This window comes from Sinocyclocheilus grahami, unplaced genomic scaffold, assembly GCF_001515645.1.
Source record: "Sinocyclocheilus grahami isolate Dianchi unplaced genomic scaffold, SAMN03320097.WGS_v1.1 scaffold927.1, whole genome shotgun sequence".
NCBI lineage: Eukaryota > Metazoa > Chordata > Actinopteri > Cypriniformes > Cyprinidae > Sinocyclocheilus > Sinocyclocheilus grahami.
The window spans coordinates 640,371-657,510 of record NW_015506106.1 but is presented as its reverse complement, the minus strand read 5'-3'; the positions used below and the strand labels follow the sequence as shown (position 1 = coordinate 657,510).

At 39.7% G+C, this 17,140-nt stretch overlaps 1 protein-coding gene and 2 long non-coding RNA genes across 3 annotated transcripts in view; all 3 read left to right on the top strand.

Annotated features, from left to right (window-relative positions):
• Positions 1–570, top strand: part of LOC107564374 (uncharacterized) — a 5,813-nt gene extending 5,243 nt beyond the window's left edge. Inside the window, exons 2-3 of the long non-coding RNA XR_001606218.1 lie at positions 386–463; positions 540–570. This is a non-coding gene — a long non-coding RNA (uncharacterized lncRNA). The remainder of the gene's footprint in view (positions 1–385; positions 464–539) is intronic.
• An 894-nt stretch (positions 571–1,464) lies between these two features.
• Positions 1,465–17,140, top strand: part of LOC107564371 (protein NLRC3-like) — a 38,030-nt gene continuing 22,354 nt past the window's right edge. Inside the window, exons 1-4 of the mRNA XM_016249435.1 lie at positions 1,465–1,502; positions 1,728–1,818; positions 1,959–2,072; positions 6,863–6,978. Coding sequence (XP_016104921.1) covers positions 1,769–1,818; positions 1,959–2,072; positions 6,863–6,978 — 280 coding nt within the window. The 5' untranslated portion in view covers positions 1,465–1,502; positions 1,728–1,768. The remainder of the gene's footprint in view (positions 1,503–1,727; positions 1,819–1,958; positions 2,073–6,862; positions 6,979–17,140) is intronic.
• On the top strand, positions 9,905–16,800 carry LOC107564375 (uncharacterized). The gene is made up of 3 exons (XR_001606219.1): positions 9,905–9,945; positions 15,864–16,045; positions 16,399–16,800. It is a non-coding gene; the product is annotated as an uncharacterized lncRNA (long non-coding RNA).

Here is a 17,140-nt window from a genome sequence, read left to right as displayed (position 1 = left end):
TTATATTTCATTGTTTGTAATCTTACTATGCAGATTGTTATTCTCTCAGAGATATTGCTGATATATTTCTCAGTTTAAAATCTATATATCAGTGCACTTTACAAAGTTGTTTATTAGAGAATTTGTGATGTTGAGTCATTGGTTATATTTGAACAATGAATATTTATATCTGTTGTTTTATTTATTTCAGAAACTACCTCAAATACACTAACATGTGTATATGGTCAAATCTTGTGCAATAAACGGTCAAGCTCAATATAATGACTCGACTCCCTGACAAGAGTTCTGCAGCGGTCAATAATTATTAACCGGCATTCAGTGGGGCAGTCCCCAACAATGACTGTATGTGCTGTTAATATACATGCCATGTTTAAACCCCATTCAGGTGCTCTTCTATAAACCATGGGTAAAAAGAAGGGGAAAGACAGAAGTCCTCGAGCAGACAGCAGCACTGAGACAGCAGGTACATGTATGACAGCTGCCCTGAGCAATGAGATGCTGCTGACAGTGATTTTAATCATGAACTGCTGCTTTGTAAGGGGCTTACTGCACTCACATCCGTAAATGAACTTGCCAGTTTGTGATTGCTGTGACCGAGCTAATGAGAGTAGTTGTGGGCGATACATGTAGCCACGCCTCTAGAGGCAAGAGGCAGTGCAGAGTTTGACCCATAGTCTAGACCAGGGGTCACCAAACTCGGCCCTGGAGGGCCAGTGTCCTGCAGAGTTTAGTTAAAAAAAAAAGCCACTTAAACAAGCACATCCAAACACATAGTAATGAGGAGCCTCACACATGGGGTCACTATCATCTGTGCAGTCGCTCAAATAAATAATCTTAGATTCTGATAAAGCAAAAGTTTTTAGGTTGTTCAAATAAAGCTGTGTTTTAAATGTATTGTTTAAATAAAGTAGCTATGAAATGTCACAAGATTGTAGAGCTGTCTTTCTTTCATTTTGTGGGAGCAGCAGGACTATTGCAGCCTACTTTAATCTAACATTTACATATTTGTATTCTTGCATTTATTTAACAACATGCTTTAATGGAAAGCCTCCTAGTTAAGACGTGAACAAAGAATTACAAAAATAAACAGTGATATAAAACTTGATTTTTAAATAATGATTTACTGTATGTGAATCGAATCTATCAAACTAAAAACAAAAGGACTCAAAAAGATGAGCTAAACAAAGACAGAAATGGTTCATCTGTTCCGTGCTGATAAATTAGTAGGCTAGGGTTCAAACACTTCAAGCACTTGAGATCGCGCGTGGCGTGATGTCATCATCGCTCGCTGCACAAATAGAAAGTGAAATAAATGTTCAGAGTTGATGTTTCGCCTTTTAAGAATCGATTCTTTACAATACGGAGTATCATAGTGTACCTTTATAATGAATTGACCTGTAGCTACTTGAGAGAAAATGAGAGGATTTGTATAGCCTAAATCTGTATGTTATCAAATGTTAGTCAAGGTGAGTGCTGCTGAGTTCTCGAAACAGCTATTACAGGTGACTTCCGCTTTAATATGTTTCTCTGACGGACTTATTAGTTCTTTGAGATTTTTTATGTGTTGTTTCATTACCATTTCGTGATGTCTGTGGTTCATTTTAGCATTTGTGTTAATATACGACTGACTTTATGTATTTGAGTGAACACCGTGTCTCATGCTCCTGTTCCTCTGACTCTCAGGATCCGTTCAGCAGAATGTGTTTGTTTGTCATTTCCATCCTGAGTCATTGGAGATGAGATTCTGTTTCAGCTGTTCATCTCTATCATGGATGACACACAAGCATCTAGAGATGAAGATTTTTCTCCACGATGCAGGTACTTAAATGGTAGTAGAATATGGCAGTCTCTATCATGTTTTGTGGGCGTTTTGTTTTAGGTTAAAAGTGACACCATTTATTTAAGACCTTAAAATAAAATGATCATTATGATAAAGGATTCAATATTTTCTGTTATAGTTCCTTTCAGCAGAAGAGATCAGAACCAGAGCCCAGCTGTGTGTCTATGAAGAGTGACTGGTCTATGGGTCACCCGGTACATTTTAAGAGTGGAGATACACAGACTAATCCCAGGTGTAACATTTATTGCTATTGACATTTTTATATTAAGGTGTTTTTATATTATTATTTATGGTATTATGGTATTCATTCTAGGTATTGTAATTTTATCTTAAATATTAACGAAGGGCGTAGGTTTGATTTTGGGATTGGTGGGGACATAACTGCAGACAACAGACATTTAATTGTTTGATCAAAATTATTGCTAGGGACAATTTAGTAGCTGCTGCATATTGGTAGGGACATGTCATAGCATCCCTACTACGTCCTTGAAAATCATAAGTGAAACTTTGGAAACTATAGTTCTCTCCTGAAATATAAGAGGTCAAGCAACAGATTAATAAATGAATCCACATTTCACAAAAAGCGTACGGACATAATTATAATTTAAGTCAGACATTGAAGTGAGTTGCTGTTTTTGTTGTTCTTCTGAGGAAGATGTCATTTACTTGTTTTGGCAATGTACCCACACAGATAAATTTTGGTCAGATTTTTTAATGTTCATCCAATTTTATTTTGTAAGTGAATTTTCATTCAGTTTTAAAGATGTTTTCTTTGGATTGTTTGACTACTCGAAAGAGAATATGGGAACATATAACTTAATTTGTATATCCTGCTAGCTAAATTTCACATACATAAACAAAAAAATGGCTCTAAACCTCTCTTTTCATTATTCAACGTTAATCTAGACCAGAGGTCCCCAACAACCGGGTCGCAACCCGAATTGCTACCGGGTCGCAAGAAAGTTCTGGGAAAAATGTGTATAGATAGGACACTGTTATTTATTTATGTTAATGATTGTTTTAATTATTCCGAATTTTTCTTTGTATGCGATTGATATGGAGTAGCAATTTGACAATTTCATTTTAAATAAGTAAATGAAAGATTGCCCTTACAAAAAATTACTGCAGTTTTTAAAAAAGTAATACTGCGATTGATGTGGCGTAGCAATTTGACAATTTCATGTTAAATAAGTAAATGAAAGCTGATCTGTCACATTTTAGGAGTTAAACGGATCGCAGTTGATCGGTAATGCATACGGATGAGACCCTACTGATCGGCACGCACGTGATTCGCAGATTAATTGTCCAATTTACACGTACAAGCCATTTTAAACCACAAGAAGAAGAAACTAAAGAGAGCTCAATTCGTTACTCACGCGCTGTTCTCACACACAATCAAAGCGCGCACAAGAGACGTATTTTAGACATCGCGGAAATACCGAGTTGCGTATACATACACATAAAATTAGCCTACATCAAAAACCCTTCACGGCATTGTCATTCTCTGTGCTTTAAATATATTTTTTCTTGCTTATCCGAAAAAATGGTCTGATCTGTGACTCAAAAAACCCACAATATAATGCGTTGAACCACTATATAATGCTATTATAATACTATATAATCGCCTAAGACAAGTACATGAAAACTATGGTTATACAAAAAAAAACTTTTACTATAGTAAAACCACAGTTAATTATTTCTTAAGGGATTTGTATTTGTGAATATTTTTTCATTCTTTTTTCTTTGTTTTGTTTTTATAACTGTACTGCCTTAATGGCTTGATGTTTTGTACTGTTTAAAAAAGGAAATCAGAAAAAAAAGATTCACGATACGTGCTCCGAAGTCCCGATCTGAATCAAAAGATTCACGACCCCACACAGATGTCCCAATCTAAATAAAATGATTCATGATATGCGCTCCGAAGTTCCAATCTGAATCTGAAGTCCCGATCTGAATCAAATGATTCGCGATATACACTCCGAAGTCCTGATTTGAATCGAATGATTCGCGAACCTGCATCAAAGTCCCGATCTGAATCACGATCCGTGCTCCAAAGTTCCAAACTGAATCAAAAGATTTGCGAAACCGCCCCAAAGTTTCGATCTAAATCAAATGATTTGCGATCCACAATCTGTAGTCCCGATCTGAATAATGATTAGCAAACCATCATTTCAGATCGGGACTTCGAAGCGCAGATCAAATGATTCGCAATTCGCGCTTTGAAGTCCCTGTCTGAATTAAATGATTCGTGATATAAGATCCGATTGGAGCGCTTCGAAACAGTGAATCATTTTGCGACGCAATGGTTTAACTGATTCAGAGTTTTTAAAAACGCTGTGTCATCTATCACTATACGTGCTTAAATCATTACAAGCAATGTCGAAATTCGAAAATGAATGGCTCTTTTGATCTGATGTTTGCTAGTGAATTGTTTGAACTGAATGATCGAAGTCACAAGTTTTAATCAATCGGAGCGGTTATAGCGTAAATGACTAACTCAATTGATTTGGTTTGTTTTTTTCCTCTTTTCACGTCTTTACTCATGTTTACACGACACTGTCAATACTACTACTGGCTCGCTAGTTTTATGACATTAACTGAAATAAGCAAAAAACTTATGATTTTTACAAATAAAATATCCATATTTTCATTCCAAAGATAACATCCAACACAAATCTATGAACACATTCAGGTGAGGTAACAATAGGTTACTGTCGTAACCCCGGTTCACTGAAACATCGGGTGGAGAGTTCCACCTATGGGAAGGACATCCATACCTGACCTCTGCTGCAGAAGCATCCAATTGCACCAAGTCTGGCTAGACAGACAAAAGCGCACAGCCAATGCCCGGTAAGGCCCACCGGGCGTGGGCCCAGTAAGGCCCGCGCAGAAGGGTTGAGGGTCCTTAGTGGCAATCAGCGCTCCACACGTGGCTGGGCAGACCCATAATGAGCTGTTCCTGGGAGGAGCAACAGATTTAGAGAGCGACATATCAGCAAAAATCTCATTAAAGTCTGTTGCAGGCAGCCGTGAAAGGGGAGCAGGTGAGATAATGCAAGAACGTGGGCAGCTCAGGATGCAAAACACAACTAACATTGGCTGAACAGAAGACTGCCACATCTGGCAGAGGCTGATCTTGGGAGATTTCCTCCTGAAGACACAGCCAAACTGTGTTAGTGCAGAGATCGCGAGAAGCGAATGTCAACTTGACAACAGCAGCGCATACATGGACAGGCATGGACTGGCCATCTGGAGCACTGGGAGAATTCCCGGTGGCCTGGCAGCTGACCTGTGTTTTTTTTTTTTTTTGCCTTCCCAAAGTGATGTACCAAAGTGATAATTTCCAAAGTGATCATTATCATCATTCGATAATAAATTAATAATAAATCATGAATCGGCTCGTCTGTTCTGCGCTTCTGTCACACAGTTTCGAACAGAGTAATCGTTGCACGGGACTTAATGAAGGAGAGGAAGCGGCCAGAAACAGCAGTACTGTAGTTTTGCCTTTATTAAAGGCACAATATGTAAGATTTTTTTTTTTAAATATCCAAAAACCACAATAACAGTTTTATATATTTTGCTGACTTGTGTACTTACATTATCCCAAGTGTTTCAAATAATATTTAAATCCAGAGAAATAAGCTACTTCAATTAGTGACACGGACTGTGTCCTTAGTGCCGCCTGCCAATGACGTCATACACCCTCGATTTCCCGTTTTGTTTTGTAGACAAAAAACACCAAAGACGCTTTAATATGTTATACGTTTTATTAGACAGGTGACGACCGCACAGAGTAGCATTATAACAGAACTTTCAAATGTATCTATTAAGATAAAACCAATCTGCTTTACCCCACATACGCATGACTGAAAGAAGCGGAAGCGGTCGACTGTGGCATAATAAAAGCTCTGTTGCTTTCAAGCCATGTGTTGCGCTCGTTCAGCGGCCTCGTTTCGCTTTGACGGCTTTCCGCCTCACCCTGCTTCATTCTACGACGTTAATAAATCTTTAATACATTAGCTCATCCATGAACATGAGTCCCGTCGGATTGCTAGAGCAGACAGCAACACAAAAATTACTATAAGTCAGAGCCTAATAATGCAATAGTATGTTCAGTGTTAGGCTTTTTCAATAAATGTACTAATTTTGACATTTAGGCACTTTAAAAAATGTGTTTTAATATATTTGTATGAAATACAGGTTTGTTAAATCTAGGGTATTCAAGTCATTTTAAGATAATTAACAACAGTCTGTGCTAACAAATTGCAAAAAGGTGGTTATTTTGCAACAAGGTGGAGACCGTTCTGTTCATAACAGTAGACCTGCTGGTAAAGAAGTGACAGGTACAAGAAAAAAAGGAAGAGACAGAGATATTGGGGAAAATGAAGAAAAGGAAAAGGGATGTGAAGGTGCAGTTCAAGAGACAACATTTAATTATTTTCCACGACCCCAGACTAAAGATTTAGACCTTTTTATGTGATGGCCATGTAAATAATAGGGTTGTTTGTGGTTTCAGAATTTGTTGTGGGTGTTTAGGATGGCCTGGATGAGTGTGAGATTTCCCGACCTGAAATTGCCATGGGTCCCGACCATAGGTGGATCTCGAACACGAGATGATGAAAGACAGCCGGTTTACTGCTAACTAGTGAAAAACTCTATTAATATGATGAGCTGCACCTCAACATACATGTTAGATGGAAACATTGTGCAGCGGTTACATACACATATATTTAATTGTTTGATCAAAATGATTGCTATAGGGACCATTTAGTATTCGTTGGATATTGGTTATATGCGTTGGATATGTCCTTAGCTACCCTACTAAATTGTACACCTTTGAATTAACATTGTTTCTTACACTCAAAGACACATCTATGAGAGCACTTAGTTCAATTTACAGTTTTTGTATGGCGTAAATAAACTTTGAAGTGCTTTTTAAAGTGATTTTTAAGGATAAATTAATATGTGATTTTTTTTAACAGAATAATTCAGAGCGTTTACTTACATCTCTTTTTGTTATAGTTCAGTTCATCAGATGAGATCAGAACCAGAGCCCAGCTGTGTGTCTATGAAGAGTGACTGGTCTATGGGTCACCCGGTGCATTTTAAGAGTGGAGATGCACAGACTGATCTCAGGTGTAACATTTCTACAAAAGATATTGAAATTTTTATATTGTGTATTTTTAGTATTGTTATTCATAATAGCCATTTTTATTGTTGTCTTAAATTTTTACATTTTTGCTCACACACAGAGTGACACATCTATAAGAGCACTTAGTTGAATTTATAGTTTTTGTATCAGCATAGTGTAAAAATATATATAAAGTGCTCTTTAAAGCGAATGTTATTTTTATTTTATTAATATTTTTTTATACAGTAATTCACTCTCATTAACTTAAATCTCTGTTATAGTTCACTTCAGCAGAAGAGATCAGAACTAGAGCCCAGCTGTGTATCTATGAAGAGTGACTGGTCTAAGGATCATCCAGTACATTTTAAGAGTGGAGATACGCAGAGTGATCTCAGGTATAGCATTTCTGTAAAAGATATGATTTGATGATGATACAGAATACAGAAAAGGCATTGTGTTTATTAAGTCATGTAATAATTATGTATTTTAATTTTACAGTCATGAAGTCATCAACACATTTAGATTAAATCTGATGAAGAAGTTTCTGTGTCTGTATGAAGGAATAGCAAAGCAGGGAAACCCAACACTCCTGAATGAGATCTACACAGAGCTCTACATCACAGAGAGTGAGAGTGGAGAGATCAAAACACTCAGTCTTTCAGATCTTCTTCAGGTCTTTTTCCCTGAAGCAAACAAAATGGAAATATCCAGTGGCAAATATAAAGCATTGTTCATTTTTGATGGCCTAGACGAGTGTCGTCTTCCCTTACATTTTAAAAGGAATGAGACTCTACGGCATGCAAACAAAAAGAAATCAGTGGACGTGCTGCTGACGAACCTCATTGTGGGGAATCTGCTTCCCTCTGCTCTCATCTGGATCACCTCCAGACCAGCAGCAGCTGATCTCGTCCCCTCTGAGTGTGTCCATCGAGTGACAGAGGTACGAGGCTTCAATGAGCCACAGAAGGAGGAATACTTCAGGAAGAGAATCATAGATCAGGGTCTGGCCAAAAGAATCATCTCACATCTGAAGTCATCAAAGAGCCTCGACATCATGTGCCACATCCCAGTGTTCTGCTGGATCTCAGCCGCTGTTCTAGAGAAGATGTTGAGTCGAGCAGAGAGTGGAGAGATTCCCAAGACTCTCACTCAAATGTACACACACTTCCTGATCCTTCAGACCAACATCAAACATGAGAAGGACTATGAGAAGAACGTGACGGATGAAGACATGATCCTCAAACTGGGGAAACTGGCTTTTCAGCAGCTTGTGAAAGGCAATGTTATCTTCTATGAGGAAGACCTGAGAGAGTGTGGCATTGATGTGACAGAAGCATCAGTGTACTCAGGATTGTGCACTCAGATCTTCAGAGAGGAGTTGGGCTTGTATCAGGGGAAAGTCTTCTGCTTTGTTCATCTGAGCCTTCAGGAACATCTAGCGGCTCTATATGTGCACCTCTCCTGTATAAACAACAACATAAATGCGTTTGAAGCAATCACCAAACAGAGTTTGTGGTCTAAAATTAAGGACTGGTTTCAACTCGGTTCATCAGAACATTTTTCATTATTTGCTCTGCATCAGAGAGCTGTGGATGAGGCTCTACAGAGTGAAAATGGACATCTGGATCTTTTCCTGCGGTTCTTTCTGGGTCTGTCAGTAAAGTCTCATCAGATTCTCCTACAAGGACTAATAAAACAGACAAGAAGCAGTTCTGACAGCAATGAGGAAACAGTTGAGTACATCAAGATGAAGATCAGGACCATTGACTCTCCAGAGAAATCCATCAATCTGTTCCACTGTCTGAATGAACTGGGTGATCATTCACTAGTGGAGGAAATACAACAGTATCTGAGATCTGGATCAATAAATAAAGCCAAACTCTCTTCATCTCAGTGGTCAGCTGTAGCTTTTGTGCTGTTGACATCAGAGGATAAACTGGATGAGTTTGATCTTAATACATTTGTTGGAGGAAACAATAAAGCTGAAAATATTAAAGTTTTTCAGAAGCTGCTGCCTGTGATTAAAGAAGTCAGATCAGTTCAGTAAGTATCACTAAGAACAATCACTTCACTTTTAAAAACATTAATAAATCTTTCTTAAATGAGATTTGTATTATGCTCTGTGACATTTTTGACTTCAGTCCAATGATCCATCAAACTTGTTGATTTGTGCTTTAGGTTTGTACTTTCTCTTTAATAGCGGATTCACTGTTAAACTAATCTGATCTGAACTAAGAGAGTGAAGAGTGTGTCATTGTTCTCTACAGGTTGTGGGATTGTGGTCTCACAGGTGAAAGTTGTGCTGCCTTGGCTTCTGCCCTGAGATCAAACCCCTCACACCTAAGACAACTGGATATGTCTAGGAATGAACTAGGAAATTTGGGAGTCAATCTGCTCTCTGAAGTACTGGGGGATCCTCACTGTAACCTGAAGAAACTAGAGTAAGATCATATATGACTCAGACATGAACCTCAATGTAAAGTATATTTAAAAGTGTTCAGCCTCTTTCTGCTGCTGTGAGTTCAGCTGATTGAGCTGGAAATGATTGAACACATGAGCTGCTCCTCAGTAACAGAATACTGCAGGACTGAGAGTCACTGAAACACACAATCAACATTTCAATCTTTTGATCTTAAACTCGGTCAAATCTGAGAAGTTTGTTCATCTTTCTTTTTGAAATAATGTTTTAATTGTGAAAAATCACACACAAATCACTACTGCGTACATATTAGTACAGATTTAAATAACAGTAAAAAATAATTAGCTATATAGTGATTGAATAGTGTCATTAACAAATTTTGCATAAATCAAACTTAAAAAATATAGATTATTGGGGCAATTAAGAAATATTGTTTATCTTTTTTGAATGAGAAGTTAGATATTTTATGATCATGTTTTGTGCTCTGTGACATTTGAGATCAGACTGATCTGATCTGATCTGAGAGAGTGAAGAGTGTGTCATTGTTCTCTACAGGTTGAGGTATTGTGGTCTCACAGATGAAGGTTGTGCTGCTCTGGCTTCAGCTCTGAGATCAAACCCCTCATACCTGAGAGATCTGGATCTGTCTGGAAATAAATGGGGGGGGGGGGGGGGGGGGCGTTAGTGGGAGGTGGAGGTGGTGAAAGGGGCCTATAAAGGGGCCTTCCTCTGCACCTTCATGGAGAAGGAGACATCGATTTCTTGTGTACTGTCTGCCCTGAGAGGTTACCATATAGCTGTTAGGTTGTGAAGCAGGGCCCTGTTTGACCGCAAGTTTATCAAAACCCCGAGTTGTCTGCATCCTTACTGTCTGACCCTGTTGTAAGGGTGTGGCATTGCGGTCATAGTATGCTTTGCTTTCCTTTCTCCTCCTGGTCTGCACTTCCTTGACACCACGGCATACAGAGGGTGTCAGTCTATCTTTCAGCTCAGGAAGAAAAGTTCTTGCAGATGGAGTAAAGCAGCCTGTATTTCACTGCCCTCCCTATGGCACTTCTCCAGCAGATGTTTGGTGGATCGCACGGTACGCTCTGCAAGGCCATTAGACTGCGGGTAGAGAGGGCTACTCCGAATGTGCTCGAAATGCACATGCAAAATCTGAAAATTCACTGCATTCAAACTGCCGTGCATTGTCTGTCATGAGCATTTGAGGATTGCCATGGACTGCAAAGTGTCTCTTAATTTTTGCAATTACAGTGACACTCCACGAACACGAACCAACCAGAGAATGAGTCTACTAGAATCAAGTATATTTTGCCATGCCATTCATATATGTATGCAACAGTTAACATCCAGGGAATGTCAGGAACATTGTGCAGATGCATAGGTTCTCTTGAGTGATGGGGCTTGAGGGCATTACAAATGCTCTCTCTATATGACCATACATCGTGGGTCAGTATATTGTTTCTTTTGCCTTGCGCTTTGTGGCCACCAGACCTGGATGGCCTTGATGTAGCTGAGTCACATAGTAAGTTTCTAGCTACGGTGGTATTCAGAGTCTCTGTCCACAAAAGATCAGTCCATCCTCAACAACAAATTCCTCTCTTGTAGCAAAGAATGGCAGAGATCATATGAAAGCTCTTTGAAAGAGCTTGACTAGCCATGCATTATGTTAACAAGTGTTAACAAGTCTTTGGCATGTGGAATCAGATTCTGTCCATTGCGACGAGAGAACTCGAGGTGTCATTACCTCTAGCAAGTCATCCTAAAGAGGAGGCTCAGTGGAAGGGAGATGAGCGTGTGATAGGGCATCAGCGACAAATAGTTCCTTGCCCTATTTGTAGATTACATCATGATTGTAATGTTGGAGCTTAAGCATCATGCTTTGAAGATGTGTTGAGGCAGTGTGTGATGGCTTTTTTAAGATTGTGATGGGACGTTAGTGACCTATTTCCACAGTGACGGGTTACCGTAGATGAAGTCATGAAACTTCTGTGTTGCAAAAACTAAGGCTAACATTTCCTTTTCAATTTGGGCATACCAAGATTTAGTAGGTGTTAAAGTGCGTGAAGCAAAAGCAACAGGAGCACCCTGCTGAAGACATATGGTGCCCAGTCCATGTTAGGATCCGTCAGAACAATGGGTTTAGTGGCATCAAAGTTTTGCAGAACTGGGGGACTGGATACAGCATCATTCAGCTTTTGGAAGGCAGTATCCTGCAGGTCGTGCCATGGCCATTCAGCATCTTGTTTTAACAGTTCAAGAAGAGGGCTTGTGATGTCACTATAGTGTGGAATGAACTTTGATGAGTAGTTAGTCATGCCGAGAAACCGTTGCAGGGCCTGTTTGTCCTTTGGTTTTGGCATTTGGCGGACAGCTGTAGTCTTGTCATGGTCAGGTTTAATGTCGTCAGCAGTCAGGTGATGGCCAACATAGGAGACAGAAGAAATATGAAATTTGCACTTTTCGGGGTTTAATTTCATGTTACAGGCATGGATGTTGTGGTATCTGTTTCAATCGCTCATCATGTTCCTGTAGTGTGCGCCCCCAGACTAGGACGCCACCTACCATGATCTGACATGGTTGTCCATCAAAGTGATGTTCTATGGATCGCTGGAATAATTCACTGCCCGTGGAGATCCCGTAAGGCATGCACAAGAATCTGTACCTGCCAAAGGGCCTCATGAATGTGGTCAGCTTAGATGATGCCTCATCTAAAGGGATTTGCAAAAATACGCATTTTGCATCGAGGATGCTGAAAACATTGGCACCCGGCCTGTCAGCTATGACCTGTTCAATAGTTTTTAATAGATGATGTGGCCTTAGGAGCGCCTTGTTGAGATGCACTGGATCTATGCATATCCTTATAGAGCCATCTCGAGAAAGTCATGGCTTAGCTCCTTCATTGCAATGGGCACTTTCTTGGGTGCACATACAGTGGGCACTACTGACTCCTCTAATCACATGTGATAAAAAACAGGCAGTTTTCCAAGCACTGTGGTGTCAAACAGATCACTGATTTCCCATACCTCTGGTTCTTGGTTTTGCAGTGTATGCACATGCAGTCCTAACTCAGACCCATTGCAATGCTGTCTTACAATCCAAGCAGTGGTCTCACATTATGATCTACAACATGGAATTTGAGTTTACCTTGTTCACAGTCTAATATTGTGGTGCCCTCGGTGTTGATAGTTTGCCCACCATATGCAATGAGTTTCACTTTTTCAGCAGTGTTTATGTGAGCTGAGGGCACAATGAGGTGTAGCTGTTGGCCAGATATAACGTTGCATTTGGCACCTGTGTCCACTTTGTTTTAATTGGCCAGACCCATGTTTCAGATGTAGTGTTGTAAATATTTCACTTTTCTGAAAAACATCATCACTGTCTCACAATAGAAAGTGTCCTCAGGGGCATCCAGACTTGTGTCCAACTCATTCACTTGGTTAGACTTAGAGTTTCTGAATTGTGCTGCAACTTGTGCTGGTTCCATTTACCACAGTTGTTGCATTGTTTATTGAAAGCAAAGCACTTGAGTTTATCAGGGACATGGTATATATTGCAGTTGATGCAGAGATCTAGTATGGCACATACTTCAGCCTCGTGTTTCAGTTCTTTTGTGCTCTTTTCAGATTGCTCATATAAGCAGCATATATTAAAGGGATAGTTCACCCAAAAATGAAAATTACCCCATGATTTACTCACCTTCAAGCCATCCTAGGTGTATATGACTTTCTTATTTCAGACGAATTCAATTGGAGTTATATTAAAAATAGCCTGGCTCTTCCAAGCTTTATAATGGCAGTGAGTGGGTATTTTTTGCGCATCCATTCATCATAAAAAGTGTCCCACACAGCTCCGGGGGGTGAATAAAGGCCTCCTGTAGCGAATCGATGCATTTTTGTAAGGAAAAAAATCCATATTTAAAATTTTAGTAATCTCTAGCTTCCGCTAACTGTCATACGCGCGTTCACAATAGAACGCCTTTCCTGTGGATGACGTAAGTGAGGGCACAATGTAGGAAAAAAATACTATGGAAGTCACTGGGGACCAGCAACTGTTGGTTACCCACATTCTTCAAAATAACTTTTATGCTCAACGGAAGAAAGAAACTCATTCAGGTGTAAAACATTTTGAGAGTAAGTAAATGGCAGAATTTTTGGGTGAACTATCCTTTTAATGTTAATAAAACAACAAAACACAAAGAGAAATATCACTCACTGCTCTTGACTGAAGAACTTTAATAAAAATTGATGTATAATTTATACAGTGAAGTGTATATAGTGTTCCCCTTCAGGAACTCGAGCTGCGTCGGAAAGGCTTTGGGGGAACGCCCCCAGCGTGACCATTCTCTGAATCACATATGAAATCAGTTCAATAGATGGGCGAGACGTCATGGGCGTGTGACGTTGCGACCAAGAAGCTATAAAAGCATGTGCGGTGGAACTCTGTGTGTGTGTCAGTCGCTATCTGTTTGTGAATCTTATTTAATGTTTTTTGTCCACTTATAAGCTCCATTATGCAGCTTCAGCAAAAAGAAGCATTTGGGCGAGAGCAGACGGCATTCAGGCTGTGTGTTCCTCCCTGCCTGCGCTATATTTCGGGTGGGGACACACACAGTTTGTGTGTTGTCTGCTTGGGAGCGAAGCATGCAGAGTCAGCTCTCGAGGGATTAAGGGGCTGATTGTGCTTCTCCCCGCTGAACGCTCCGCTCCCGCTGGGCATGCTCCGAGGAGTGTGTCCGTGCTTGCGAGCTCACGGTTCAGTCCCGCTATTGCTGAGGCACGGCGGCGATTCAGATCGCGGGGATCGCACGTGGATCTAGCGGATGGGTTAGAGACGGCTCGCCCTTTCTCCGCCTGCACTCCCTAGATCCAGTGCTCTCTCTTGAGGCTCTGAAGCCCGCACTGCGGTTTCTTCCCCCTCTGAGTGAGAGCTCGCTGCTGCAGCTATTTTTCTCCAAGGAGATTGATATTGTTTGTGTGACCAAGCGGCTCACGCGCTGCCGAGGCAACGCGTGTATTACATAATTTTCAGTTTTTGATGGGAATCTACCACACCAGACCGTGTTTACTAATTTGGTTGTTTGGCTGCATTTAATTCTGAGGAATTAAATGAGGTATTTATCTGGCTATGAGAAGTTAGATATATAATTTTCTAACCTGAAAATGATATATCTAAGTGGGAATGACGGTCTGCGGATCTAAGTCTACGTGTCGGTGGCCAGTCAGTGGGCAGACACCCCCTAGTTACACGTTTCCTCCACGGTGCGCTGAGGCTGAGGCCTCTGGCCAGAGAAGCTTATGCTAAGCGGTGGATCAGGATGCTTTTTCATAGCCTCGAATCCTCTGATCTCCCCTCTCCTTTAGGGGTCAAGACTCATTCCTTCTGAAGTTGGCCTTCGGGATGCTGCAGGATGTCCCCGCCTACTTTGTCAGGTGCCTTCCTGCATTCTGCGCCACTCCTGGCTCCTTTCTCTCGCCTTAGCTGTGCTCTTCCACACTAGGCAGGGATTTGTAAGTCTGGCCGCGTGGGCATACTCGTTCCCAAAGCGTTTCCGACGCAGCTCGAGTTCCTGAAGGTGAACGTCTCCAGGTTACGAATGTAACCATGGTTCCCCGAGGGAATGAGACGCTGCGTCTCAATGCCATACTTCCGGCATCCCTGTGAGTGCTTGCTTCATTCCTAGAAGCTGACGCCGGTTCCACCGCACGTGCTTTTATAGCTTCCTGGTCGCAACGTCACACGCCCATGATGTCTCGCCCATCTATTGCACTGATTTCATATGTGATTCAGAGCATGGTCACGCTGGGGGCGTTCCCCCAAAGCGTTTCCCGACGCAGCGTCTTGTTCCCTTGGGGAACCATGGTTACATTCCTAACCTGGAGACGTTTTATTTTTATATTTGTTCATTCATTTTTTGTATGTACTGCTAAAAACACAAACTGTACCTGAAAAATAAAGCGATGTTTGTTTTATTTGTATGTTATGTGTATTTGTAATGTGTATCTTTGTTCTTTATTTTTTTATATTTTAATAATGCCCACTTTGGCCTAAATGTCTGCCATTCTTTTTTTTAAATATATTTTGTTAACTTGTTAACTTGTAAGGCTTTGTTTTTAAAATGGGGAAATTAGTTTGCCTGTACTGCTCAGACAACAACATGACAAAGAATTGTGATAAAATCGTGAATTGTGATTTTCCTGAAAAAAATCATATGACATTTTTGCCACATCACCCACCCCTATTTAAAGTACATATTAATATATGAATTGTATATTTTAGTACCTTTTGAAAAGGTACCACCCCAGTGGCAACTTATGCACCTTTTCTTTTGCACCATTGAGCATCAACATGCATAAATCTCATTCTTGTGCTCAGTGCTTGTCATTATATCTCCTCTCCTACTCTGAGAAGTCAATAACAAACTACAGACACATCATCTACAATTCATATTGTGTCATTGTTCTCTTCAGGTTGAGTTACTGTGGTCTCACAGATGAAGGTTGTGCTGCTCTGGCTTCAGCTCTGAGATCAAACCCCTCACACCTAAGACATCTGAATCTGATTGGGAATAAACAACAGAAATTAGAAGAGAAGTTTCTTTCTGATCTGAAGGATGATGAATCATGTTATAAACTGAAGACATTATACTATTGTGAGTATATTTTTAGTTAAAGCTTTTTAAATTTGTCAGTAAATTAAATTAAAGTTCAGTAACAGGCCTCATATGTGTGTAAACTGGAGAATATTCGATAATTCAGCTCCACTTTAGTTTCTGTATATTAAACTGTGTTTAATAAGAGTTTAATTCTGTCATGTTTCTCGTCTATGAATATATATTTTCATCTCTTACAGTGTCGCTGTAAGTGATAAAGAGAGTTGTTGATCATTTACTGTTATGAATCTATGACTAGTTTTCCATTCATATCTCTGGCTGTAATATGAATATCCTAATATCTCTGGTTGTGTTTTTTCTGAAATGGATCTGCTGATGTGACGTGACATCAGTTTCCTCAGGATCAGCCGATGGTGAATAAGGAGCCGCTACAGAGACACACAGTCACACAATCAACAGAGACTGAAGATAAAGAGACAGACAGAGATCTTGTTTTTATCTTTATGTGGGTCTGTTCTTTTAAATTACAGATTTACACAATGATTTATTAGAGGACCTGAGGTCACTGTATCTTTTAAAACTCAATTTTATAAATTGATGACCCATGAAAATCAGTGCTGAAAAGCACCACTAGCGAGTTGGAATTGTTTTAGATTCACTAGATATTGATTACAATGTAGCTGTAACACTCAATACACTACAAGAAGTCACAAAACTAAAACACTCATTTTAATCAACAAGTCATAAATAAGAAATTCATTGTGCAAAACAGACAACTTGTCGTAATGTGATGATATGATTTATCAGTATAACTTTTTAACATGTTTTCTTATCTTCTGTAAACTCAGAAAAAGGTTTAGAAGTTTGACTTTGAGAAAATAAAGAGCCTGATTACAGATTAAATGTCTCCCAGCAGAGGGAGACAAAGATTATGCAAATGATTTCACTGAAAATTTCTGTCTGTAAAATATTAGTATTATTTAGCAATTTTTATGATGATCTATTAAAGATCTCACCTAAATCTTCATATTATTTTACTGGTTTCATACTTTTCTCCTTCTGTCTTAGAACACAGTTAATTAATAATAATTGCAATGTTGAATCATATTCCTCTTAATGGCATTTCTGAAGCCA